A 25505-nucleotide genomic window follows, 5' to 3' on the forward strand; every position below is an offset into this window, starting at 1 on the left:
AACCCCAATAAGGAAAACATACCCCCAAGTAACACTTCCAAGCCACCTGTTACTACTAGTAGTAATCCCCCAGGTGGTGGGAGTGCCCCCAAGAATTTGGGTGCATTTACTTTGGGAGTTCCTGGGGACTCTGGCGTAACCAGGTCCCCTGACTTAGATACTCTTGTCTGTGAAAATGGCATGGGGTTTGCCAACTTCACTGCTTGTCCCAACACTTTGAGCAAGTACAGACAGGAGCCCCTCATCAATGGTATAAAAGTTGAGGCCTATAGAGATACAGGGGCTAGCATCACCATGGTGACTGAGAGTCTAGTCCCCTCAAGGCAACTTTTACCTGGTGCCACATACCAGGTGACCAATATTGATGGAGTACAGAGAGATCATCCCATGGCAGTGGTAAATCTCAGCTGGGGAGATGTCACTGGCCCCAAGAGAGTGGCAGTGTCATCAAACTTGCCTGTAGATTGCCTACTGGGGAATGATTTAGAGATCTCAGCCTGGGCTGAGGTAGAGCAAGAAACCCATTTTAGAATGGTAAACATCCATGGTAAGGTTAGTGGGGCAGTGATAGCCACAGCCCCAGTCCAAGATGTCCTCCCTGAACAGGTCAGGAGGGCTGTGCCAGTCACAGCCCAATCTCAGACAACTTCCTTCCCAGAACAGGTTGGCAAGGCTGTGATGGTAACAGCCCATACCCAAACTGAGTCCCCTCCTGAAAAGGTTGGGAGAGTTGTGATGGCCACAGCTCAAACTCAGACAGATAATAGTGTTGTGAAGCCTGAAACTATGGATCACTCCACTCAGACAGAGAGCATTGAGGAGGAAGAGAAATCTCCCTCCCACCAGACTTTAGGAAAGGATAAGCCTCCTCAGGGAACTGATCTGACCCCTTGTGAAGAAACTGCCCCAGAGGTAGTCAGGCCTAGCCTGGCAGAACCCCTGATGTCAGTGGACCCTTCCAAGGTGGGACCCAGTCTGGAGCAGGTAACCTGCCCCTCTCTACCCTGCCTCAGTCAGCCCAGGGCTGTAGAGGCCAGGGAGGCCAGTGGTGGACCCCAAAGGGCCCCCTGTCCAAAAGAATTCCCCAATCAGCAGATTAAGGGCACTGAAGCTAGTAGTCCTAGCCAAGTGAAAATAAAACAAACTCCCGAGGGATCCCCCTTATAATTAGCTAGGGACCTCCCCCAGATGGACACTGTTGGGCACAGCCAAACCTGGGACCTAAGGGCCCCAAACCTGACCTGTCCCTCCAGTAAGCCAAACAGAGGGACCCAACCTCCAGCTTTAGGTAGTCAGAGGTTGACCCTGAGAGCTCAACACAACTCAGCCTGGGAAAGAAAGGCCTCTATGGTGGATAATGATTGGAGGAAGCTGAGCCCAAAATTAGTGGAGCCTCACTTCAGTACTCCATATCAGCACCAGCCTTTTACTTTGCCAAAACACACCACAGGTAGAGATTCCCTATGGTGGAGACCCTCAGACACCCTTAGGGTGAGGGATTGCTTAGTGGACCATGAGATAGGGGGTAACCATGCCAGTGCTGGTACTTCCTTATATGGCCACTTAGGCAATATAGGCTTACCTGGTCAAGGATAGCCTTATCTCCTTTTGTTTGGGGGGGGGGGTTATGTAGGAAGGTAGATCCCTGACTATGGTTGCCCCCAACTTTTTGCCTGGTGTTTTGCTGGTTTTCTGACTTAGTTGACCTGAGGCCCTGCTATTCAGGACCCCAGGCCCACTGCTCTCTCTGTTAAAATGGATTCCATGTACCCTAGGTACATATCCAATTGGATACTGAGTCACCTTATCAGTCCCTGTACAGTATACCTTAGGTATCCAGGGCATAGGTGTACCCAGGGCCTACCAGGGGCTGAAGCATGTATTATGCCACCCCTGGCTGGCCATCCAAAACTGACACAACTGGCTGCTTGGAACTAGTGCAATGCCGCCCCCTGGCTAGGGGGAAGCTTCTCAAAGCACAACGTGAGATGACTCGAAGGTCTTATTCCATAAGTAAAGTTAATCCAAACGCCGTAATGGAGTTTAAAGTTTCACGTTTTATTAAACGTGTGCCGGATTCAAAATAAATCTTTAACAGGCATTAGGTGCTTCATGCTTGAATGCAAGATAAATTGCACAGTTATAATGATTCCCACAGTTATACTGATTCCCGATGCATTTCGGGCTCCGCCCTTCTTCAGGGATAACTCTACAAACAAAAATGAAAGAATCGCCATATAAGAATGAACTATATATACATGTTGTCATTTACAATCAATCCGTAGTGAGCAGAAAAGCCGTTACGTGGGTACCAAAACCATACCAAAGTATAATCACCAAAATCATTAAGTGAAGGAAACGATAAGAAAACACCCAGGAAACAAAGATATCAAACCGCGATTTAAATGACACGTGCAAAGAAGTTAATGCGGTGTTTGTAACCAAAGCGCTGTCGTCATGTGTTCATGAAAACCCAAAAGTATATCGATTGTGACAAAGTACAACATGCAAGCCGCTCTTAACACCGGGGTGCTCTACGCTTCCAAACGCTAACCAAGTACTCACATGGGTGTAGCAAGACACGGGCTCCGAAGAGTTCCTCCCGCTAATCAACACTCAAGCGCCCTGTGTAAATGTTATATTCGCGTATAGCAGAAACTAGACAGAGACGACGGATTAGTGTTTCTCAGATCGTGCAGGTTAACGAACGTGATTAGACGCCATCTTAGAGTGTGTTAAAAGTTGAGGTAAACAGGGAAACCAAATCAAAGTAATGTGCTGGGTAACAGAAAACCAGATTTATAGTGCATCAGCTATAGTTTTACCCATCAGCTGTGCGAGTTCCACCACTTACTAGTATTCACAACTGGCTGCTTGACAGCTGGGGCAAGGTGGTGTAATCACCCTTTGCTTTAGATATAGTATACCTATATCTAAACCTAAAATGGGCACACAGATCTCCTATCAGTCACTCCTATGGCAGGCCTTAACAATCCTCGACGCAGAGTGCTTGGAATCGTGTGAGATAGTGCTCTGGCATGAGCTGAGCCTGTCTACGGCTTTCGGGATCTATCCCTTAGCCGTTTCCATGATAGCGTCAGACCATATACTCTTAAGTGCCTTATAATACTCGCGGTTATGGTAACTTTGGTCTGACAATATCTAAACATGTCGTGTAAGGTGTCATACGCTTTGGAATACTACCCCCTCGCCAGTTCTGGCGACGGGGGTAGCATTCCACCCCTCTAGAGGGAGAAGACATGTTGGTAGCTGTAACCCCGGTTAAAGTTAACTCAAGCCTCAGCTCCACAAGATGGATGCTGCCACCGAGACACAAGTCTGACCTCCTGCTGCTGGGAGTCCTTCCAGCGAGGAGTGCTCGGACAAAGGGTTTCCTGTCCGGGGCGGTGCCAGCACCACCCCACACAGGGTTTTGTGTATCCCAGGTAGGCAGGGCTTTAGAGGAAGGTGACTGCAAGTGGCAGCCCGGTGCTCACTATGCATAGGCCGGCTCAAACCAGTTCTGGGGGCACACCAGCCCCTGAGCTGGGGAGAGACCGGACAAAGGAGAGGGGTGTAACCACCCCCCTCCTAGTCCCACCCATAGGGCAGGACTTAGTCGCGTGCCAGCCCCTTTTCTCAGGATAAAGGTAGGAGCAGGCCCCCTTCCAAACTAGATCATCTTTGAATCCTGAAACTACTTTCCACGAAAGGAACTCAAGACTTCTTCTCAAGATTTCTCCCTTGTGACTAAGGAGTAGTCACCCTGTAGCAGCAGGCACCAACCAAGCATCGCGGTTTGCTGTAAGTCTCTCCTCCGGATCAAGACTGCCCAGCTCGACGAGAACCGGCTTCCCTGGCACCTCTGACCTCTACCTACATCATCAGCCACGCTGAGATTCGTGGGTGTGACGAGACCTCGAGGGACCGGCCATCTTCAAGACTGCACGACGCTTGCCCAGCACGACCGCCGAGGGACCCTCGAGTGAGTGCTTTGGGGTTTGAGAAGCCCCAACCCTGAGCAGCTCCAGCACCGAAGTCCAGCCCCCCAGCATCCACGAGATCTGCGTGGGGCCCTTCTGCTCTTTGCTGCTCACCGCGTTGTCCAGGACACTTGCCCGTTGGCTAGTGGCCCTTCTGACGACGAACTACGACGACAACACCGCTGGTCTGGTTGCTCCAGACTGGCCCTTGCTCCCCTCCAACAGAGGAGCACCCAGGACCCTCCTGGTCCACTCCAGACGCCATTTTGAGTACACCGCGTGGGCTTGCATTTGCCAAGAGTTGTTGCCCCAATCCTGGGTCCAGCGACGTCTACAGCAGATACCATCGTGGGACAGCTCGCACCTCCATCCTGGTCGCCGACAACGCCTCCTGGTCCGAGAGACTGCAAAGCCCAGCGTCGCCCACTCACCTGGTCGAGGTGACTTCGTCCGGTGCCATCCTGGTGCCCACCTAATCACTGGCTAGTGATTCAGAACTTGGTCCCCTCTGCTTACAGGTCTCCTTCACCGATCCAGGCTTGGATCCTTCCGAATCTCTTCACTGGTCGCCTGCCAGCAACTTCTTCTTTCAGGCTCCATAGACTGTAACGAGGATTCCCGACGTCTTTTCAGACCTATGCAGCCGCAGCCCCTGGGCTAGGTAACCTAAGCATTTTGGTGCTCCAGCATAGCTTAACTATCTAAGTGTCCAGATCCTTTTTCGTTTCAGCTCTACCTAGTCGGATTCGTCCGATAACACTAACTTTGCATTTACTAGCCTCCATAGACTTTGTTCCGCATCCCGCGTGAGAGTGCACACTCTGCACCCGATCCCCCTAGGCCTCCTGCTTGTAATCTAAAGGTTCAGTAGTCTAGTTCTAGCGATCCCAAAGCCTCTGAGAATAGTTACTTACCTGCTAGTAATTCGCATTCCACTTTTGTAGTATATGGTTTTTCGTGCCCCTCGGGCATTTGTGTAAATTGTGCGACTTTAAGTATTTCTTTAAGAGTTTTGTGTTGTGCTTAGCTCCCGGACTCATAAAGAGTTCAGGGTAGTACTGTTATAAATAAATATACTTTATTTTCATAACAACTTGTGTGGTGTCCTTTCACTTGGTGTTCAAGGGGTAAATGTGATGGTAAAACAGCTGGCTTAACACGCCCTCAAGAGTTTAGCCTAAAGACTGCTCTTGTCCATGCTACTAGGATAGCTGGTCTATCAGGTTGACTTACAACCAATCATCAATAAGGGTTGTTTGGAATGATACATAGTGATCACTAGAATAGTGAGCACTGCATATCAGGCCAACTTCTCACAGGCCCAACCTCTTCCAGCACAAACCCTTTGGCTGCCAGTTTATATTACCACATTAGGAATCAGGGAGAGGCACTTCCTGCAGTTAAGGTAATATTCGTGCCCATGTGTTAATGCTGTTCAAACTTGTATTTATGGTTAATTAATGAAAAGCCTTTATTATTACGGTGAGCGCTCCAAGTAAATGTTGTAAGCTCAGACTGCAATTCGGACAGTGGCTCCAGTATAAAAATGTGTACACATGTTGTTAATGTTTAGCAATATGAGGCTATGTATAATGCTCCCACAATGCTCTACTATTAGATGCAAATACTTGCAGGAACTTGAAAGAAAGATTGAGGATTCTTTGCTTTAAAAAATATATATTTTTAAAAAATGCAAAAACATTTAGCTAAACTACTGTAAAATTTTAGGTACCATTTCTTTGCAGCATCATTTAGTAAAATCTATTCATGTATGCTAGTATTTCCCAAAAATATTCATAATGGAAAATCAATGTAACCAGTTTTAACAAGATTATGGGAAGCATAAAAATAAACACGCATTGGTAACGCCAGTAGGTCTGAAATTGTTGGTCAGCCTTTTGGTTTTGTCAATGCGTGACTTGTTTTGGCACGGTTTTTCTAAAAGCTTACTGGTGTGGGAGCTGCCGGGCCCTCACCATTCTTACAAACATTGGCAGAAGCAAAAATTGTTTTGGTCTCAAAAAGCACACATTGCCAGAGTAGTTCCTGGCACTGACTGCGTGTCGATATACTCCTTGTGAAAGAACAGAATGCTCAGTGAAGCTAGACAATATAGAGAGAGAGACAAAGAGAAAGAGAGGCAGAATATTAATAAGCAAAATAGGTCATGGTTAATGCCAGACCTAATTAGGAGCCCAATTATTAAATGAAGCCTTATAAGTGCACCCATTCCCTTGCATGAAGTGCAAATATACAGCTTTTGTGAATTCACAAGACTTTACAGAAGAAGGCTAAGAAATAGTACTCTCAGAAAATATTCGTGAATTGCATTTTAACATGAGCAAAATTTGCAGGTTTAAATTTGCTCATGTGAAAATCTGAGTGTTTGCAAGTTCGCTTTCCCTTCAAACAATTTGTCCCCCAACCCTGGAGGAATTTTTATGTCTGCCATTGTCAGAGGTACATTTCCAACCTTTCTCAGTATGGGAAAAGGTTAGAGAAGAGTTGGTGAAAACCCTTAAAACATGCAAGTTAGTAGGTTTGCACAGACTCAAAAGGGCATTCCAATCCTGAAAATGTTGCTTACCATTACTTTCAGCCCCAATATGTAGATCTGCGGAAATGTGGCAACATACGGTAATTTCTAGTATGCAAACCGTACTATGGAAGGAGCCCTGACATAATCAGAGAGGTTATTTCAGAGCTCTTATATAATCAGATTGCCGGCTTAATTTGTCGACGCATTACAGGGCACAAAAGGGACAAGTAGATTGTGTTACAGGACAAGTAGATTTATTAAGCAACCTGCCCCATGTACAAGTAGATATTGTATTCAATTCCACACCCCGGTATGTGAAAGCCTAGGATCTCAAGAGTTTTCTAGACATTGTTCCTCCGTGTTTGTTCAGGTAATACATCTTTTTCTGTTGGGTCAAAGTGAACTCTAATGTAATGACCTTTAATCGAATCAAAATTTCAACATGTTTATGTGGTAGGACATTTTAATAGTCCACCATTTTCCCTGGACTGGCAAGTCACTCATGTGCACTCTGTATTGCATGGAGAAATATGCAACAAATGACTATGAATAAAGAGTCTTCAGAAAGGCACTTCAGCCAGCATGAGGTCTCGAACCAAAATGTGAAATGTTGTAGAGCTATCTGGGCTATTGTTCACTAGTGACCACAGTTCCCTCTTAATGTGCTATTTGGTATTGTAGACAATACTAAGGATGTCTTTATTGTAAAGTCTGGTGTTCGGCACTATGAAAGAGCATGAGACAATGGGGATAACATGCTTGACTGCAGGTTAAAGAAAGGCCAGCAGCTGCTGGCAGTTAAGGATAATAAATGATAGTTTATTATCCAAAGGATTGTTTGTTCTCCAAAGGATACTTTAGAGACACTGTTGTGCTTAAGAGGCACCAAGCATTCCAATGCTTAAAATGTTTTTGGGTGGTCATCTTATGAAATCAAATTAAATGAAATAGAATTTCTTAAGTGCAAAATGTCAAAAAAGACATCTTGGCATTAGGAACAACAACAATGAAGGACTCAAGCGAGACAAAAGATGAGTTATCAGAAAATATTGTTTTAAGTACTTTCCTAAACACGTCATGCCCAGTGATAGATTTGGTCCAATTTTGGGAGGTCATACCAAAGTTTGGGACTAAGCCAGGAAAAAGATCACCCACCTGTTCTAGACTTCCTCGAAGTGGGGTGTGGAGAAGTGTACCTGCTTGCTGCTGCACAGAGCCCTTGTTGGCTTAAGAACATTCAGATGATGCATAAACAGCAATTTGTCCTAACTATAAAATACTTTATGCCTGAGGCATAACGTCTTAAAAGTAACACTTTGCTTGACTAGAAATTGATGTAGGGACATTCCGGCCTGTAACACACCATCTTGTCTTTTAAGGCTGAAGACTAGCCTCACCGCAAACTTTTGAAACATCTGAAACTTAAGGGCTGCATACTCCGAGCACAGTCAAACGCAGGCCGCATTAGTCTACCCTGGTCATGATTCGGGCTGCTACAACTCGAGCATAAAACTGTTATGGAATAAAATATCGTTCAATACTGAGGTGGAAAAAATAGGTGGATGTCACTGCATTTCTCAAGATAACAGTGCAGCAGGACATCATTGGATTTAAACACTTGAAGCTTTGCTAAGGAGGTGCGCCACTCTGAATCAACCAACCTCTCCAGATTATTGCCCACCAAGAAAATCTCGGTTGTATTCCCATTTAATTCAAGGAAGTTGCAAGAAATCTAGTTCTGAACCGAAGCAAGATACCTATTAATTTCTTCAGCCCTATTTGCTGAAGACCGGTCTAAGTTTACATTTGCTGATGATCAGTCTGATTTTATCTAGCACCACAAAGTGAATGACATCCCCCATAGTCTGAAACTCTTGCAACTTTCTCTTGATCAGCCAGATGCTTAGATATAGACCATGACCAACACAATGCTGTTGGACAAGCTCCAGGGAGCGGATTTCAAGCCAAACTGCTTGACCTAGAATTGGTGACAAACACTCTGGAGCAGAATTATTTTAGGTTTCTTTAAAATTTAAGCAAGTTTATAGGCATCATCTATGTCTATAGACACCACCCTGCCCAGTTTCTGTTGGAGGCAATACGCAGAATCAACACTGTCCAAAATGTTTGGGTTCAAACTGTCCACAAGGACCGTTGCACCAAAATGCTAATCAACATTAGTGTTTCAGCATGTGTATACCAAGAAGTAAAGGGACAGGGCAGAGATGTCCACCGTTTTCCTTTCTCTATGCCACCGGCATGGAACCCTTCAAAAGGAACTGGGCTACAGAAATATGACTAGTCAAGGGCCCATGCCACTGTGCAAATATCACAATAATTGCTGATGATGTGGCATTAGAAGCTCAATATTTGGAGGAGCTATATAATATATCCTAAAATGTGCTGCTACAGTTGGGATAGTAAGGAATATGCTACTTACCAGTATGCATCTGTTCTTGGCATGTAGGGCTGCTGACATTCATATCTTGTGCATAGATCGCCGCCTAGTGTTGGGTCTGGATGATTGCACTTTGTTGTTCTGGAAGAGTCTTCGAAGTATCACGAGTTGGGTGACTCCTCCCCTGGACTACAGTGCGCATGGACATCTTCTCCATCCTCAGATTGTTTTACGCCATTGTGGCAAAGATGGAGTATAGTAAGTAAGAGATGGCCATGCAAAAGAGAATCCTGCAGCTGCAACAGGCACCGGGGAGGAGGGTGGGCGATATGAATGTCAGCAGCCCTACATGCCAAGAACAGATGCATACTGGTAAGTAGCATATTCCGTTCGAGGCATGTGGGCTGCTGAATTCATATCTAGTGCATAGACTGTATAGCAGTATCTCTCTAGCGGTGGCCACCTGTACCAGCTGCAGCAGTCTGAAAAAGTTTTAACGACAGCCTGGCCTACTGCAGCTTGCTGCTTTGATTGCACGTCTACTCAATAGTGTTTAGTGAAAGTGTGTATGGTAGACCATGTAGCTGCCCTACATATGTCTTCAAGGGGAATATTCCCTAGGAAAGCCATGGATGCCCCCATTTTACGCGTAGAGTGTGCTCTTGGGGGAACTGTTAGAATGCGTTTAGCCTTTTGCTAACATATTTGGATGCATTTAACTATCCATCTGGCTATTCTTGATTTTGAGATGGGATTACCTTTATGTTGTGGGGAAAAAGCAACAAACAGTTGCTTTGTTTTCCTAAATGATTTAGTCCTGTCCACATAATATAGCAGAGCTCTCCTTACATCTAGTGTGTGTAGGGCTCTTTCAGCCACTGACTGTGGGTTTTGAAAGATAACTGGCAATTCTATGGATTGGTTGATATGGAAAGTGGATATGACTTTTGGCATGAACTTAGGGTTAGTTCGAAGTACTACCTTATTTGCATGTATTTGCATAAAAGGTTCTTGGATGGTTAGAGCCTGTAGCTCACTTACTCGCCTGAGGGAGGTAATGGCAATTAAAAATGCCACCTTCCATGTTAGAAATTGTAATTCACATGAGTGGAGTGGTTGGAAAGGAGGTCACATAAGTCTGGTAAGTACTATATTTAAGTTCGACTGGTGAAGGTGGGTGCTTTGGAGGGATTATCCTTTTAAGACCTTCCATAAAAGCTTTGATTGGTGGTACTCTAAATAGGGACAGGTGTTGTCTGTTCTGGAGATATGCTGCTATAGCAGCAAGATGTAGCCTTATAGAAGAGTATGCTAGATTGCATCTTTGAAGGTGCAAGAGGTAACAGATAATGTTTTGGATGGAAGCATCTAATGGATTGGTTAGGTTATTGTTGCAGTAAATTACAAATCGTTTCCATTTAGCTGCATAGCATGCTCTAGTAGTTGGCCGTCTTGCCTCCTTGATAATGTTCATGCAATCAGGAGGTAAGTTAAGGTATCAGTACTCTAAGACCTCAGGAGCCAGATAGCTAGGTTAATCTGATTGGGATCTGGGTGCCGGATTTCTCCATGGTTGCGAGTTAAAAGATGGGGCGAGAGGCGCAGTCTTTGGTGGGGAACTACTGAAAGTTCCAGGAACGTTGTGTACCATGGTTGTCTCGCCCATGTGGGAGCAACCAGGATCATTGTGAGTGACTGCTGACGTAGTTTGCGTGCCACTAGCGGAATCAGTGGAGCTGGTGGAAAAGCGTACGACAATCTGCCTGATCAGTTCATCGCATTGCCCTGTGACAACGGATGTGGGAACCTGGTGGCAAAGTACTGGCATTTTGAGTTTTCGTTTGTGGCAAACAGATCTATCTCTGGATGCCCCCATTTTTGGAAGAATGGTTCGAGAACTTGAGGGTGAATCTCCCATTCGTGTAGCTGTTGACTGTGTCTGCTTAGCAGATCCGCTACTTGATCGCCTTTTCCTGGCAGGTGTTCTGCTAGGAGAAAAATGTTTTTGGGAATTGCCCACTTCCATATGTTCTGTGCTAAGTGGGACAGTTGTGGAGAGTGTGCCCCTCCTTGTTTCTGAATATAGTACATGGCTGTCATGTTGTCCGAACGGATCAACACAGCCTTGTTGCACAGGTACTTTTGGAATGCTTTTAGGGCCAGAAATATTGCTAGCAACTCTAGTTGGTTGATATGCAGTCTCCTTTGTTCGAGTGTCCAGAGCCCTTGTACTGTGTATTGAAGTAAATGGGCTCCCCAACCGGTCAGTGATGTGTCCGCGGTTAGTACTACTTGTGGAACCGGCTCCTGGAACAGTCGCCCCTTGGAAAGGTTTTGTGGGTTCCACCACTGCAGAGAGCTGTAAGCGCGACTGTCCACCAACACTAGGTCTTTTAATTGGCCCTGAGCTTGGTTCCACTGCCGTGCTAGGCATTCCTGTAGTGGACGCATTTGAAGTCGGGCATGGGGGACAATGAATATCCAGAAGGACAACATGCTGAGTTGCATTAATACTCGAGCTGGCAAAGCGTGTTGTGGCTGAAATTTCTGAATGAGAGTCTGCATGTTGGCTATCCTTGATTGATTTGGATATGTTTTTGCTACAGAGGTATTTATTGTAGCCCCCATATATTGTTGTATGTGGGAGGGTTGTAGATGTGATTTTGGGTAGTTCATGGAAAATCCCAGGCTGTGTAGCAGCTGGAGTGTCTGAGACGCATGCCTTGCACACTGCACGTACGAGTTTGCCTTTATGAGCCAATCGTCCAGGTACGGAAACACGTGGATGTGTTGCTTTCTGAGGTGTGCAGCTACTACCGCTAAACATTTTGTGAACACTCTTGGGGCTGTGGTTACCCCGAAGGGGAGAACCTTGAATTGATAATGTTGACCTTCTATTGTGAACCTGAGGTATTTCCTGTGAGCTGGATGTATAGGTATGTGAAAATATGCGTCCTTGAGGTCTAATGTTGCTAGGAAGTCGCCGCCTACCTGGAGTAATGGGAGTACTTGTTGCAGAGTGATCATATGGAAGTGCTCCGAGAGTATGTATTGGTTTAGAGGCCTGAGGTCCAATATTGGTCTGAGGGACCCGTCCTTTTTGGGAATAAGGAAGTATAGTGAGTATACTCCTGTTCCTTGGTGTTAAAAAGGGACTGGTTCTATGGCTCCCTTTTCTAGCATGGATTTGACCTCTTTTTGTAGCAGGGTGATATGTTCTTTGGACATAGGACGTTGTGTGGGAGGTATGTTGGGTGGAGTAGAAGTGAGTTCCAGGCAATAACCATACTGGATAATTTGTCTCATCCACCTGTCTGTGGTAATTGCATTCCAGACTGGTAGGAACTGTTTGACTCTGCCTCCAATTGGTGTTAGATGGTCTGGAAGGAGTGTGATGAAGTCACTGTTTGGTAGAAGTGGAGGCTCTGGTGTTATTGCCGCCACGTCCTCTGCCTTTGTTATTATTGCCCCTGTAACCTCCACTGTTGGAGCCCTTATTAAAGGAGCTTTGGGTGTTGCTTTTGTATGCAGAGGAAGTCTGTGAAGTGTTGCCTCTTGCGGCGCCTCTGTAGGAGGACCGACGAAAGGAACCTCCATGTTGTTGAAACTGCAGCGCGCCCATAGATTTTGCAGTTTCAGTATCTTTCTTCATTTTGTCTAAAATGGTATCTACTGCAGGACCAAACAGGAAGTCTTGATTAACTGGTTGGTTAAGGATGGTGGATTGCACCTCTTTCTAAAAACCAGAAATGCGTAGCCACGCGTGTCTGCGTAGTAACACACTAGTGTTAACCGACCTGGCTGCTGTGTCGGCTGCGTCTAGTGCACATTTAATGGATGCATTAGTTATAAAATTGCCTTCCTGTATGAGGTCGCTAGCCTGAGCTTTGAAAGGTTCTGGCAGGTGTTGCAGTAAACTTTCAAGCTGGTCGTAGTGCGCTCTATCATAGCGAGCTAGGAGAGCCTGTGTGTTTGCGATCCTCCATGAATTAGCAGCCTGTGAGGCCACTCTTTTGCCTGAGGCCTCCAATATTTTAGACTCTGTCAGGAGGTGGAGCGTCTCCTGTTGTTTGCGAGTTGGCCCTTTTACGAGCGTTTGCTACTACCAGTGAGTCTAGAGGCAATTGGGATTTAATGTAAGTAGGGTCTGTAGGGGCCGCCTTATATTTTTTCTCAACCCTGGGATTGAGCACCCGTGCCCTGGCTGGATCCTTGAATATGTCTGGCGCGTGTTTTAGTACCCCTTTTAGCATAGGAAGTGTCCTGACATTTTTCTCGGAGGTTGGAAAAGTGTCAAATAGAAAATCTTCTTCTATTGGGTCAGTGTGCATGTCGACCTTGTGGTATTTTGCGGACTTATCTAGCAGTTGGTTACAAACAATGGTGTCGTCAGTAGGCGACGGCTTAGTAGGGTATGGGGAGGTGTCAGGGATGGGTTGTGTGTCATATGGATAATTTTGATCATCCCATGTGTCATCCTGAGCCTGTGGATCCTCTGGGTCATTAAAATCTTCCTGAGGACCTTCCCCCATGTTATCCTCATCATTGTATTCTGAGTGTGTAGGAGAGTAGGGCACAAAAGGCATATTAGGATAGAAAGGAGGAGGAGTAAAAGGCCTAGAGGGAGATGTCCCGAAGACCTTTTTCTTTGGTGGTACAGGGAAAGTAGTGTCCGTGTCCAATGGTCTCTTTTTCCGGTAATAGATGGTAAATTTGCCGGTTTCAGGGTTTATATACAGTTTTGATTGTTCCTCTGATTGTGGATCAGGCTGGAAGAGTTCCTCCTCCACTGTCCGTGGCTTTGGCGCCGTTGTTTTTGGCTTACTGACTTGCTTGTGACCTTTTGGCTCGAGGGCCTTTGGTTCGGGAGTCTTTTTCGGCTCAACTGTTGGTTTGGGGAAGGTAACCTTTTTGGTTCGAAGTCTTTTATTGGTTTGGCAGTCTTTTTTGGTTCGGCGACTTTATTTGGGTCGACGACCTTTTTCGGCTCGATCCTTTTTTTGTGCTTGACGCCTTTTTTAGGATCAGTGTCTTTGGTCGAGTCGATGCCTTTTTTCGGTTCGACTGGCTTTGGCTTATTTGCACTCTTTTTAGGATCGGGTGCTGTTTCGGATCGACGACCTGTTTAAGTTCGTGGCTTTTCTTTGGCTCGATAGCTTTTGACTCGATAACCTTTTTGGGTTGGACGACCTTTTTTGGTTCGACCACCTTCTTTGGCTCAACGCCCTTTGGCTGGTCGACCTTCTTTTGTTCGACAACCTTTGGCTCAACGGCCTTCTTCTGTTCGACGACTTTTGGCACGACGGCCTTTTTTGGCTTGGCGACCTTCGGTTCAACAACCCTTTTGGGTTCGACGACCTTCTTGGGGGGAATGTTACTTGGTCCTGGGCTCTCGGAAGGCTTTGTTTTGGTCTTCTGAGACGAGCCGGAAGGCGGGGCTTCTGAAGGGGTTTTTCGATCTCGGCTAAGGCCTTTAGGTGATGCTTCGACCGGAGCCTTCGGTTTCGGGATAAGCGGCGTTGGGGACTGTGTACTCACAATTTGCCCCGGTGGTTTCTCGTCGTTGGAGTCAGACTGGTCCTCGACGGTGACAATCTCTAGGTCCGAGTCCGCCGCTTCTGGGAGGTCGCGTTCATCATGGAAGATGTTCTCCGGTTCGGGTGCCGACCGCTGCATCTCTTGCATAGCGGCCCGTCGAATCCGGATGGTCTTCTTCTAACGGAATTGGGCACACGCTGGGCAATTTTCTTCGTTGTGCTCTGGTGATAAGCACTTGTTGTATACTGTATGCTTGTCAGTATGCAGGAATTTGGAGTGGCATTGTGGGCACCTTTTGAACGGGCACCTTTCCATCGACAGCAGACCCACGTGGCATCGAAAAGGCCCAACGGCCCGCGTCGACGACCGGATCAAGATGGAAAGGTTGGTCGAGTCAAGAAGTACCGAGCGAGAACAATACCGTCGAAGTCGAAGGCCTTTTGGCCTTTAAAGTAGTTTAGTTTCGGTTTCCGAAGTTGGAGTAAAGGAATAACATCCGAACCCAATGGCGGAAAAAACAATCTGAGGATGGAGAAGATGCCCATGCGCACTGTAGTCCAGGGGAGGAGTCACCTATCTCGTGATACTTCGAAGACTCTTCTAGGACAACAAAGTGCAATCATCCGGACCCAACACTAGGCGGCGATCTATGCACAAGATATGAATTCAGCAGCCCACATGCCTCGTACCAGGTTACACACTGAACAAAGCAGAATATAACACACATAATGCTCCTAGGGGGAAATAAACTAAATGAGGAGTTATAAAGAGTACTAAATATCTGGGAGTACCACTAATAACGCAGGTGCCTTCTTGAAAGAAAATAATATACTTCCCAATGTCATCTAAGCTGTTTAAAAGGTTTACCTAATTACCTGTATCTCTTACAGGGAGAATTACTAATGTTAAAATGGCAGTACCTGAAATCAGAACGAAATATTGGTAGCGCGATCTGCATGGTGAGGTTGTTCTTTACAACCTATTCATATGCATTTTATACGTTTAGGAAAGCATGCACGCAAATATACAGACCATACTTGTGACTCTTTCCTCGATATGGTATTGGATGGCCCATATACTAATTAGGAATCATAAGTTTTGAGGGGTGGACGGTCCCTATAGTCATTTTTCAAGGGACTTCGTCCGTGAGAATACCTACTTGTATCCCTGCAACCCTGCATCTGGACTTATACAAATGCATTCAGATAGGTTGTGAAGAACAACCATGCCATGCAGCGATTCATCATTGAAGAATTGGTCCTGAAGAAAGCCAAATGACCATCTGGGCAGTTATACAGGTGAAACGTCGATCTTTTGATGTCAAGAAATATTATATCCTTGTGACATCCTACTGTGTTTAGACCTTGCCCATTAAATAGTAATTTTAGGATCTTTGAGGTAATTTTAACTCACCCACAATCCCTTGCTTTGTCCCTTTAAAGTGCTCTACTTACAAAAGCGTAGAGTCCACCCACTCAGACTAGGTGATGTGGGTGTGGGTCCGATGATGAAGCAGGCCGCAGGTGGGACCACTGGATGAGGGCCCAAAAATGTATCTAAGAAATGTGGCGATGGCACTGACTTACCTGGAGGTAGATAGCACACTCACTTGAGATATAAAAAGGTACACATATCTAGCCTTGTGAAAAGACGGGATGTAAGAGAGATGGGTCAACCCTCTTTTGTGTAGTTGTTCCAGTTTTTCGGTATTCTGAATTTAAAAAACTGTTTTTTCTCTTACTGGTTCAATTGTGTTCATAATCAGCAGCAGATGTAGAATGTTACGTTCTACTGTCTGTTGAGAATTTTTACTGCCTATTTCTACATTAACTGAAATTAGCACACCCTCCTGTGCAGGAGGTATGTTCTCTGCGCCAAGGGTGGAATGTTGGGGCGAGAATTTAAAAGTTAAGCCTTTTACCAATATATACAATATCTACATTGCTTAAAAATTCACAATCAAAAGCTAAACCGCTTTTGTTATTTTCTATAAATTCAGAAAATGAACTGTTAAATTACCCCCATCAAGGAGCTGACAGGCTGCAGATGGGTTGGTTTTCCCAAGTCTCAGGTAGACGGATTTTTCTGGAGACAGAAATACTTTGCCTGCAGGGTAGGCGATCCTACTTTCTTTCAATAGGCTGAATGAACTTGCTGTTGGTGTGGGTCTAACCCATGATTTTGAGTGGATCCTGCACAAACATTGACCTTTAGGTACAAATCTTCTCTTTAAATTTGGTTTCAAAACAGAAACTTATATATTAGAATAAATGTGTTCTGGGATCCAGCACGTTATGTTATACTGATCATGCCTTTCAAAAAATACTAAGAGGAAGAAACATATGCACAGGTCTAGAAATTGCATTGCAGAATCATTCAAATCTGCATAAAAGAAGATCAAAGCGCCACACCCCACCATGACCAATATGCGCTGCGATACAGATGTATGCAAGAATGCGAACACAGAATGTTGAGAATACAATGAGTGCCTCTCCTGTTATTGAACAGTTATACAATAGTTCACACTGGTTTTGAAAATGCACCGTTTGGTCAACAATTAAAAAAAAGCGGCAACCATCATTCAAAGGAAAATATTTTAGAGAACAAATCTTACTTGAGTAACTCCAGGATGCCAATAACTATGTCGTTGACATAGCAAAATCCCGATGCCTGCAGATTGAGTTGGTGGGGAGGGAAAAAAGAAGTTACAATTGAGCAATAAAAAGTTGTTGAAAAATAGAATGTTTTACATATTAAATGTAATATAATTTTGAACATACCTCAAATTTCTTGGCGTGGTGCAGGCCGCCTGCCCAGTTTATTGCAATATCACATATCTAAGAAAGAAAGGGCTTACTTAATTTTTTATTTATTTATTTATTTTGTTAGTCTGTTTATGTTTTGGCATCTGTGGTACACAAACATTGCAAGGCATCGTTATCATGTACTTTCCGCTCCCTAGTTTGCCAATTACGAATTCTCTGACTGATGTTCTTTTTCAGAGAAATGTTTTTATTCAAGTAACACCAATCTCCTTACTATATAGAGTGCAATGATATGCTATTTCAATTTGAGAATGTGGATTGTGATTCAGAACAAACTTGAAAACAGGGTAAGGAATTCCTTGTTACTGCTAACAGCTATACACCGAATTATTCTCATCTTGGAATAGAATACATTTCGAGGCACTTTACCTGCTTTCTAAATGTTCCTAAACATTAGAGCATCATAGTTAACAGCACAATTATTTTTAAGAAATAAGTAACCAACCAGTCTCCGAACTCTTACTATTTTAAAACTTTTACACATTCAATAAAAACATCAGAAGGCTGCCTCAGCACACCTCTCCTCACCATCGCATCCTGTGATTTACTTATTTGACTTTGCACTTTCCTCAGGCTGGACTGTTTTACTATTTCTGACTAGCTTCCCCCAACACTAGCTTTGAAGGCCCTTTCCATCAGCACCCTGGTCATACTACAGTTGTCAACCTGTAGCCCTAAGCATCTCCACACCATCCTCACTGAATGGCACAGACCTTCACTGACCAGAAGAGGCAAGGCTGTCCACTAGAAGTCTAGAGAGTATATAATAAAGTAAACACATAATTCTCCCTATTTGAGAGCTCCACAAATCGTCCACAATATATCAACACAAACAAACAACTACCGAAATACTTCACACTGGCTCATTTCATACACAGAGTCGGCAAATTTTTGGAAACAACATTCCCAAACCAAAGACCGCAATATTCTATAAGAGACATTATTGAAATAGACAACAGAGGTGAATGTGAGTACTGAAGTATGTAGGAAGCCCTCAATTCGCCATGAAGGTAAAAAGACCACAGTATAGTAGAAGCATTCAATCACAGGCACCAACAGCAACAAGTCTAACATTGCTACTCATCTTAACCATAAATTGCTACAAGACCCTGAACTCATGGCAGGAAGGAAGAAAGATTACAAGGCTTAACTCAAAGGTTGATGAAGAATCCTTAGACAGAAATCTAAAGACGATTACACAAAGCATTACTTGATAATGAAGCCAGTCTTGAGGCAGAACTTTAAGGTGATTCTGCCCACTTGCAGGGTGGGTATGAAATTGACAAATATGGCCAGACAATCGTAAACCAGAATCAAAAGTCATCGAAGTACTCCTTAATGTGGCTGATCCTCAATTGATCAGTTAGAACAATGGTCGATGAAAGCTAGTTTCAGCAAAACAAAAATTTCGAGTTCAGCTAATGTGCTGACTTGTTTTTATCACCTCTAGCCCCTACTCACAGCAAGGTACGTGCCTTCACTCCACGGCGATGTCTTGCACACCCACTGTGTCACCAAAGATGTAAAAACCTAAACAATCAAAAGTAATTGTCTGAACCTGAAGCAAACGTTGACTATTATATCATCAAGCAACATGGAAAAATGCCACGAAAAAATAACAAATCCAGTGTGTTCAACAATTCAGAAACCCATACTTATCTGTCCAGTGAGCTAGAACTGGAAACGGCTCCCTGTGACAAATATTTTAAAGTGAAAGAAAACCTTCTCAAACTTTTTTGGCTCATCCCAAGCTCCAAGATTATATGAATTCCAAGGAGGGCCTAAACAATAAGAGACATGTACAACTTTGATGTTGCAACAAGCATCTTCGCCATCAACACTGTTAGGATTCAAGCAAGTGACAACACCACTGGGCTCTGATTGTCTTACTACCTGAAACATCTAGGAAGTGCTGACTGTTAAAACACCTACTGTTACACATGTGCAGATGGAACTTCACGCTCATGTGGCATCCTACCCCTGCACAAAAGTATGGTTACTAACAAGAAGTCTTAGTCCAATAAGGAGGAACAGCTGGTCACACCCTCATTCTCCAATAGTCAAATTATACGAAAATACAAAGGAAGTAAGGCGTCTTACAACCGTGCATAGCCCCAGACCCATCTGACACGCACTTTGGAAATAGAAACAATGGAGCAGACACTTAACCAAATTGAAGGTGGTCACAAGTCGGCACTCACATGCAACAAACCTTGCAAATGAAACTTAACAAACCAGCTGTCAATGTGGTCGAAATCAGCCTCTTTAAAGCACAATTGGGCACTAAGTATAGCCATGATATTATGGAGGAAGGAAGGCTGCAACATCACAAGGATAAGAGATTTGGTTTACGGACAATACACTTGATTTAATCTATGAGCTCCTACTGCCGAGCCATACACTCACCATACATCGAACAAACCAGCAGTGGAATGACTATGAAAAACTAATAGCCTCCATAGAAGTAGTTCAAGCCATCTAACATTTAGGCATATACTTTCATGATACTCAACGAGTCAGAACTCATCCATCTTTGATGTTTGTGGCATACTAGAAACAAGGATACAGCCCTTCATTCCTTAAGGAAACTGTCTTTCTTGTAAAGTACACATTATCTTAGTCACAAAAGACAATGCTAATAGGGGTTTCAAATTCAGGATGAGCATAATAAAGACCTGGGAAAACATGGGCACCTAGTATTTTCTTGCAGCTTTGAAATATCTACGGTGGTTGTCCAACCCCAAACCTGGTCAGAAAATTCTTCAGTAACTATCTATGCAAAGTGGGATTACATTGCATCACCATTTGAAAACAAATTAAATAGTCAGTATCTATCACAGACACACAAGGAGATGTCCCTGCTATATTACAGAGCTGTGGAATTCCTATCCACACCCAGGATATATTGTTTGGGGTCAAGGTAGTTTCACCAAACTACCATGCGATTTTTAAGGGCAATTTGAATATAATTTCTCGAAGTGACTGTATAACACAACCTGGTACATTAAGACATAATAGTAGAGCATTAGTGTACAAACCATTAAGTGCAACTTATGGACAACATATACAAAATTCATCAGGAGTCCCATTCTTTAAATTAAAAAAAAAGTTACAAAAGGGCATCCACAGTTGTAGGACTTTATACTTATACAGATTTATGACTTCCAAAAATGTACAAGAGTTTGCAGAGGTAATGGTGCATATCCTGGGACCTAGTGCCCAGGTCAACAAGGTTTGGATTACCAACCCACTGGTTCGGGACAGAGTTCAAAGCATCATCGTTTGAGAGTACGTTCTGGTTCTTGTAACCCCATACAACCTACTGAGCACTCCAGCTGGTTTGATGTCAGTGCTTTCTGGGTTACCAACAGTCTATAAAAGGGTTCTGGGATGAATTTATAATTCAGCCCAATTTTGTTCTTAGAATAGCACACAAGCAGTGAAATAAAAAAATACACTATATATTTTAAAGCATTTTGTCACCAGTTTTATTTATGTTGCTTAGCACATGAGTAATAACCACACAAATATAATTAAAACAGCACTTATGCATGTTACTAGCAGCGAAAATAAGACCGTTCCAACATATTTAGAAGTTTCCTAGCAGCCTACCAACCCCAAAGCAACCCGTATGCTCCAAACCAAGAGGGCATGGAATAGCTAGCTTTCCTCTAGAGTTTTGTGAGGCCCAGTGCACTGCATACCTGATCCCAGCAGATCAGCTGTGGGTATCAGACTTCAGCTGGGAGAGAAATGCTACCTCGGAAGGAATACACACTGGGCGCAGCTACTCTCATCAGTGGATCGACTCTTAGCATAAGAGTGAATATTCAGACAATCTGGCAGGACCTCTTGTAATAAACTGGTGCAAAGGGACTCTCCCTTTCAGTAGTCAAATCAAGGAATTTATATAGGATTGACCACAGACTGAGCCTCCATTGCAAAATCTAGTGGGGACTGTGTGGGGATTGTTCAATAATCCAAGATTTAATAGGCTTACACCAGCAAGATGAAAATACGCCAACTCGGACTAAATGTTTACCTTACACATCTGTAAAACCTGGAAATATGGATAGGGAGTAGCTTGTGGCAGGTTTGTGATACCAGATGTTATAAAAAAATGCCACTGGTTAGATGAAATTATACTTTCACGAAAGGCAGACAGGCTAACGTAACGTTCCTCAAAATAGAGTCAGACTTTGGGATTTGACAACAGTAAGCCTGGAAACCATACTCTTCTCAACCTTTTGTGCAGGGTCAAATATGCAGACATATAGTTGATCAGGCACCCTGGATAGTAAATGCAAAATAACTTTTGAAAACATTTATTTGCTTTTTCTTTAGTGTTCAAATATATTTCCGTACAGCCCCACCTTATTTTTTGAAAGGCGTCATCTCTTTCAATGCTTGAAAAACATTTTACGCCTACCTTGTGGCAGTAGATTCAAGATTGCATTTGATTTAGTCCTTTACAGAGAACAACAATCTTTAAAAATATATTCACTTTAAAGCAATCATAATGTAACCACTTCAAAACAGTTTTAAAAAGCTCTTTATAAATTTAAACAAGTTCAGACAAACAAATTAATCAGGCGGAGAATTAAAAAGAGACATAAGGCCTTGTACCGAAATGATATTGTATCTGGTACGAATAGGGTTTAAATGCCCGCGTCTAGCCTCAACAGGGTTTAAATGCCGGCATCTTGCCTTTCAGGGTGGGAATGGGCTGGGCTAGGAATTAGTTGGGTAATGGCATTTAACATGTAAGCTTGAGGCTATGCACAAACTCACATGGCCTTCCAGCTTGGATTCTACCATTTCCCCATTGCTTCTAGTCCATGAGGAGCTTTGTACACAAAAAAATCTTAATGTGTGTAAATGTTTTTGTCAGTGTAAATCTAACTTTGCTTGAGCAAGGCAAACTTACATGGGTAAATAGCTTTGAGATTCAGGTCCATAACAGTTTGACTCTGACAAGACCTTGCAGAGTTCATCTAGCTATAAAATGAAAAACAGTAATTTATCTACATTTTCACCCTTACGGCAAATTAGGAAACTAAGGCATACTTAGAAGAAATAATCTGCCCAAACAATTACACAATATGGTTAAGTAGTGAAGGTAAGACTGACCGGTTTCACTGATCCTTAGTTCGCAACCTAGGCATTGGATCGCAAATATATTGTGGGTTTTTCTATATTAAACTTTTGAGTAACTGAGAACTGAGTGCCATAAATCAGCCGTCTCACTACATGGCATCAAATAGAACTTTTTGTGGAATTCTATATAGAGTACGTAGATTTATGAAGCATTCCTTCCTTTGGACAAGCTGAGATTTTATAACACTGCACAACCCTATGTGCTTTGAGAATGTTTTGCCACACTTTCATAACCCGCAGCGGAGGGAGGAAGAATTTTACAACAAACATATTTTCACCATATGATCCGAACTAGAGAAATGATTGTCCCATTTAAATTAAAAAACACAACTTGTTGTGCTGCGTAAATTATGACTTTGACATAACTCTACAGAGGGCGCTTTCACACCCATTAGTGCCAAGGGTGAACTTGGTTCAATACACCACGATGAATGTGAAATACGAATTATTGAAGCCCCGCAAATACTATTCAATGTGTAATTGATATAGAGATATTGCTTTTGGATTACTAACAATCTCATAAAGGGATCAGGGGCACTGTGAAAACAGAAACAAACCTAATTTCGTTATGAACACTTTACATTATAAGCATTTATTACTACAGCAACAATCTGTTTCTCTGTACATCTAAAACAACAACACAGATTACAAAAATAGCAACTAAACACATTATAAATAACGAGAACAAGATGAACATGTCCAGCATTGTTAAAATGTAATTTAAAATGTTATCTAGAACCCAACACCCTAATGCCTACTACTATGCGCTATACTTTGAGAGGATGAAAGGCAGAACAACTTCCAGTCTGGAGTTTCTTAGGGGAAAAGGCGCACAGCATACCTTGTTGACAGCAAAGGTTGTCTTTATTAGCAGAGGCGTGAAGACAGCGTTCCCCATGAAGGGCAACTATGTACTGCGATAGCAGCCAGTCAGCCCCTTCCTCCGGGACGCTTCTTTATTGGCTTCAGGCGAGCTGTATCATCCGCGAAGTGAGAAGTACACTGGCAGTAGGCAAGACTGTCTCTGACAGAATCTCGGGTGATTATCTGGGCAGAGGACCTCTCATGACAAGTGGGCAAGTGACAGTCCTTATATCCTGAATCTTATCAGAGATTGGAATTTCCTACATGAGTTTAGGAATGACTGATGGATTATGTGCATTAAGGTATTCATTTCAGACACCTCTCTATAGACACATATGGCTAACAGACGTCAATTCAGACTACATTATTTTTGTTATGTCTGTATGTCTTCTTAGTAAACTTTGCAAAGTGCTCAAAAGACATTTGACCCAGACGAATGTCTACTTCGATATTGTATCTATGGAATAATTCAAAGCACTGGACACTCTCACAGTTTTTAGAAAGATACGGCCTGGCCACATCTGCGTTGAGAGGCAGACACGAAAATGATTCTGCTTTAATCAGGGAGTATGGCGGTGTTCATTGTTTAAGTTGAGGAAGATGGTGACTTCCATGGCCTAAGATGGAGTTGGGGCCTACAGAAGATGGAGAACAACCCTAGGGGCTTTATGTCTGTTCCATTCCAGCCCAGGTTCACTTGCTAGATGGGACTAGTAGGTGCTAAAAATAGCTCTACTTGCAATTATGAGTGGTTGAGTCGATTTTTCGAGGCCTTATAATACACACTCCAATTCCCCCCCTCTCCCCTCCCAGCCCACATAGACCATGTTTAGTGTGGCTAGAGACCTTCGCCATCTTGAAAATGCCCAAAGTGGGTAGAATTGGCCCCTGACCCTTACCCCTTGGTTACAGTCTTATGGATAGTAGCCGTCCTTTGAAGTTAGCATTTTAGACACCTCTTGATATCTAAAGAATGAAGTGCTCTTTCTGCTGGCGTTTGAGGATTAGGAAAAAATGACTTTAATACAACTGGTTCATTGAGGTGGAAGTCTGATGGCACTTTGGGGATAAAGGCTGGATTGGTGCGGAGCTAGACGGAGTCTTTGGTAAACTGAAGTAAAGGTGGTTTAGTAGTAAACGCCTGTATATCACTGACTCGACGTGAGGAAGTGAGAGCCAGAAGTAGAGAAGTCTGCCAAATAATGTATTTAAGATCGACCTTATGAATGGGCTCAAACGGGTGTTTCAATAGTTGCACCAATACAATGTTCAAATGCCAAAGAGGAGGTGGTCGACAAATTGCAGGAAACATCCGTAAAAGACCTCCGAAAAATTGTTGAATGACTCAGGAAGAGTAAAGAGAATTAGAGCCATCTTTACGGAATGAATAGGATGTACTGGAGCATCATTGCACCATAGACAGAATCTTTTCCATTTAAGTTTGTATGTTTTCACAGTTGAAGCTGCTCTCGCCTTAGCCAGTACCTCTCTACAATCTAAAGGAAAGTCCAAATTCAGAAATTCATAGTGCTCAGGTTCCAAGCAGCTAATCGTACAGATGCTGGGTCGGGATGACAAATCTGGCCCTGATCCATGGTCAGAAGATTCGGAAAAGGGGGAAGAATAATCGGATCGCACTGTGACAGTAGCAGGAGTTCCGAGAACCAGAGTTGTCGAGGCCATCTGGGAGCTATTAGAATAATGTGACAGGGTTCCTTCCACATTTTTCGACGAACTCTGGGAACTAGATGTATTGGTGGAAAAGCGTAGGCATATATTTTCGACCAATTCATCAAAAAGGCATTTCCGCATGACTCTGGTCTGGGAATCCAACTTGCATAAAACAGGAATTTGCAGTTCAGATGTGTTGCGAACAGATTCAGATCTGGACGACCCCATACTTGAAAAATGCGATCCAGTGTGGGTTGATTTAATTCCCACTCGTGGTTGGTGTGGAAGACATGCTCAGTGAGTCCGCGAGATTGTTTGACGCTCCCGGAATGTGCACTCCTGAAAGGACGACCTGATGTCGAATCGCCCAATCCCATATCTGTTGAGCTTGATGGGACAGTAGGATGGACCTTGTGCCTCCTTGCTTGTTTATGTAGTACATGCACGTTGTGTTGTCCGTTCGAACCAACACTGATGCTTCTTGTATGATGGAATGGAAAGCTTTTAGTGCTAGAAAAATGGCCAGCAAC

The 25505-nt window shown here is 43.7% G+C and overlaps 1 protein-coding gene across 1 annotated transcript in view; it reads right to left on the reverse strand.

Moving 5' to 3' along the window:
- HDAC3 (histone deacetylase 3) overlaps positions 1-25505 on the reverse strand; it is a 378831-nt gene that overhangs the window by 159069 nt on the left and 194257 nt on the right. Inside the window, exons 5-6 of the mRNA XM_078653501.1 lie at positions 17239-17295; positions 17073-17128 (exon numbers count right to left, since the gene is read on the reverse strand). Coding sequence (XP_078509627.1) covers positions 17073-17128; positions 17239-17295 — 113 coding nt within the window. The remainder of the gene's footprint in view (positions 1-17072; positions 17129-17238; positions 17296-25505) is intronic.

This window comes from Lissotriton helveticus, chromosome 7, assembly GCF_964261635.1.
Source record: "Lissotriton helveticus chromosome 7, aLisHel1.1, whole genome shotgun sequence".
NCBI lineage: Eukaryota > Metazoa > Chordata > Amphibia > Caudata > Salamandridae > Lissotriton > Lissotriton helveticus.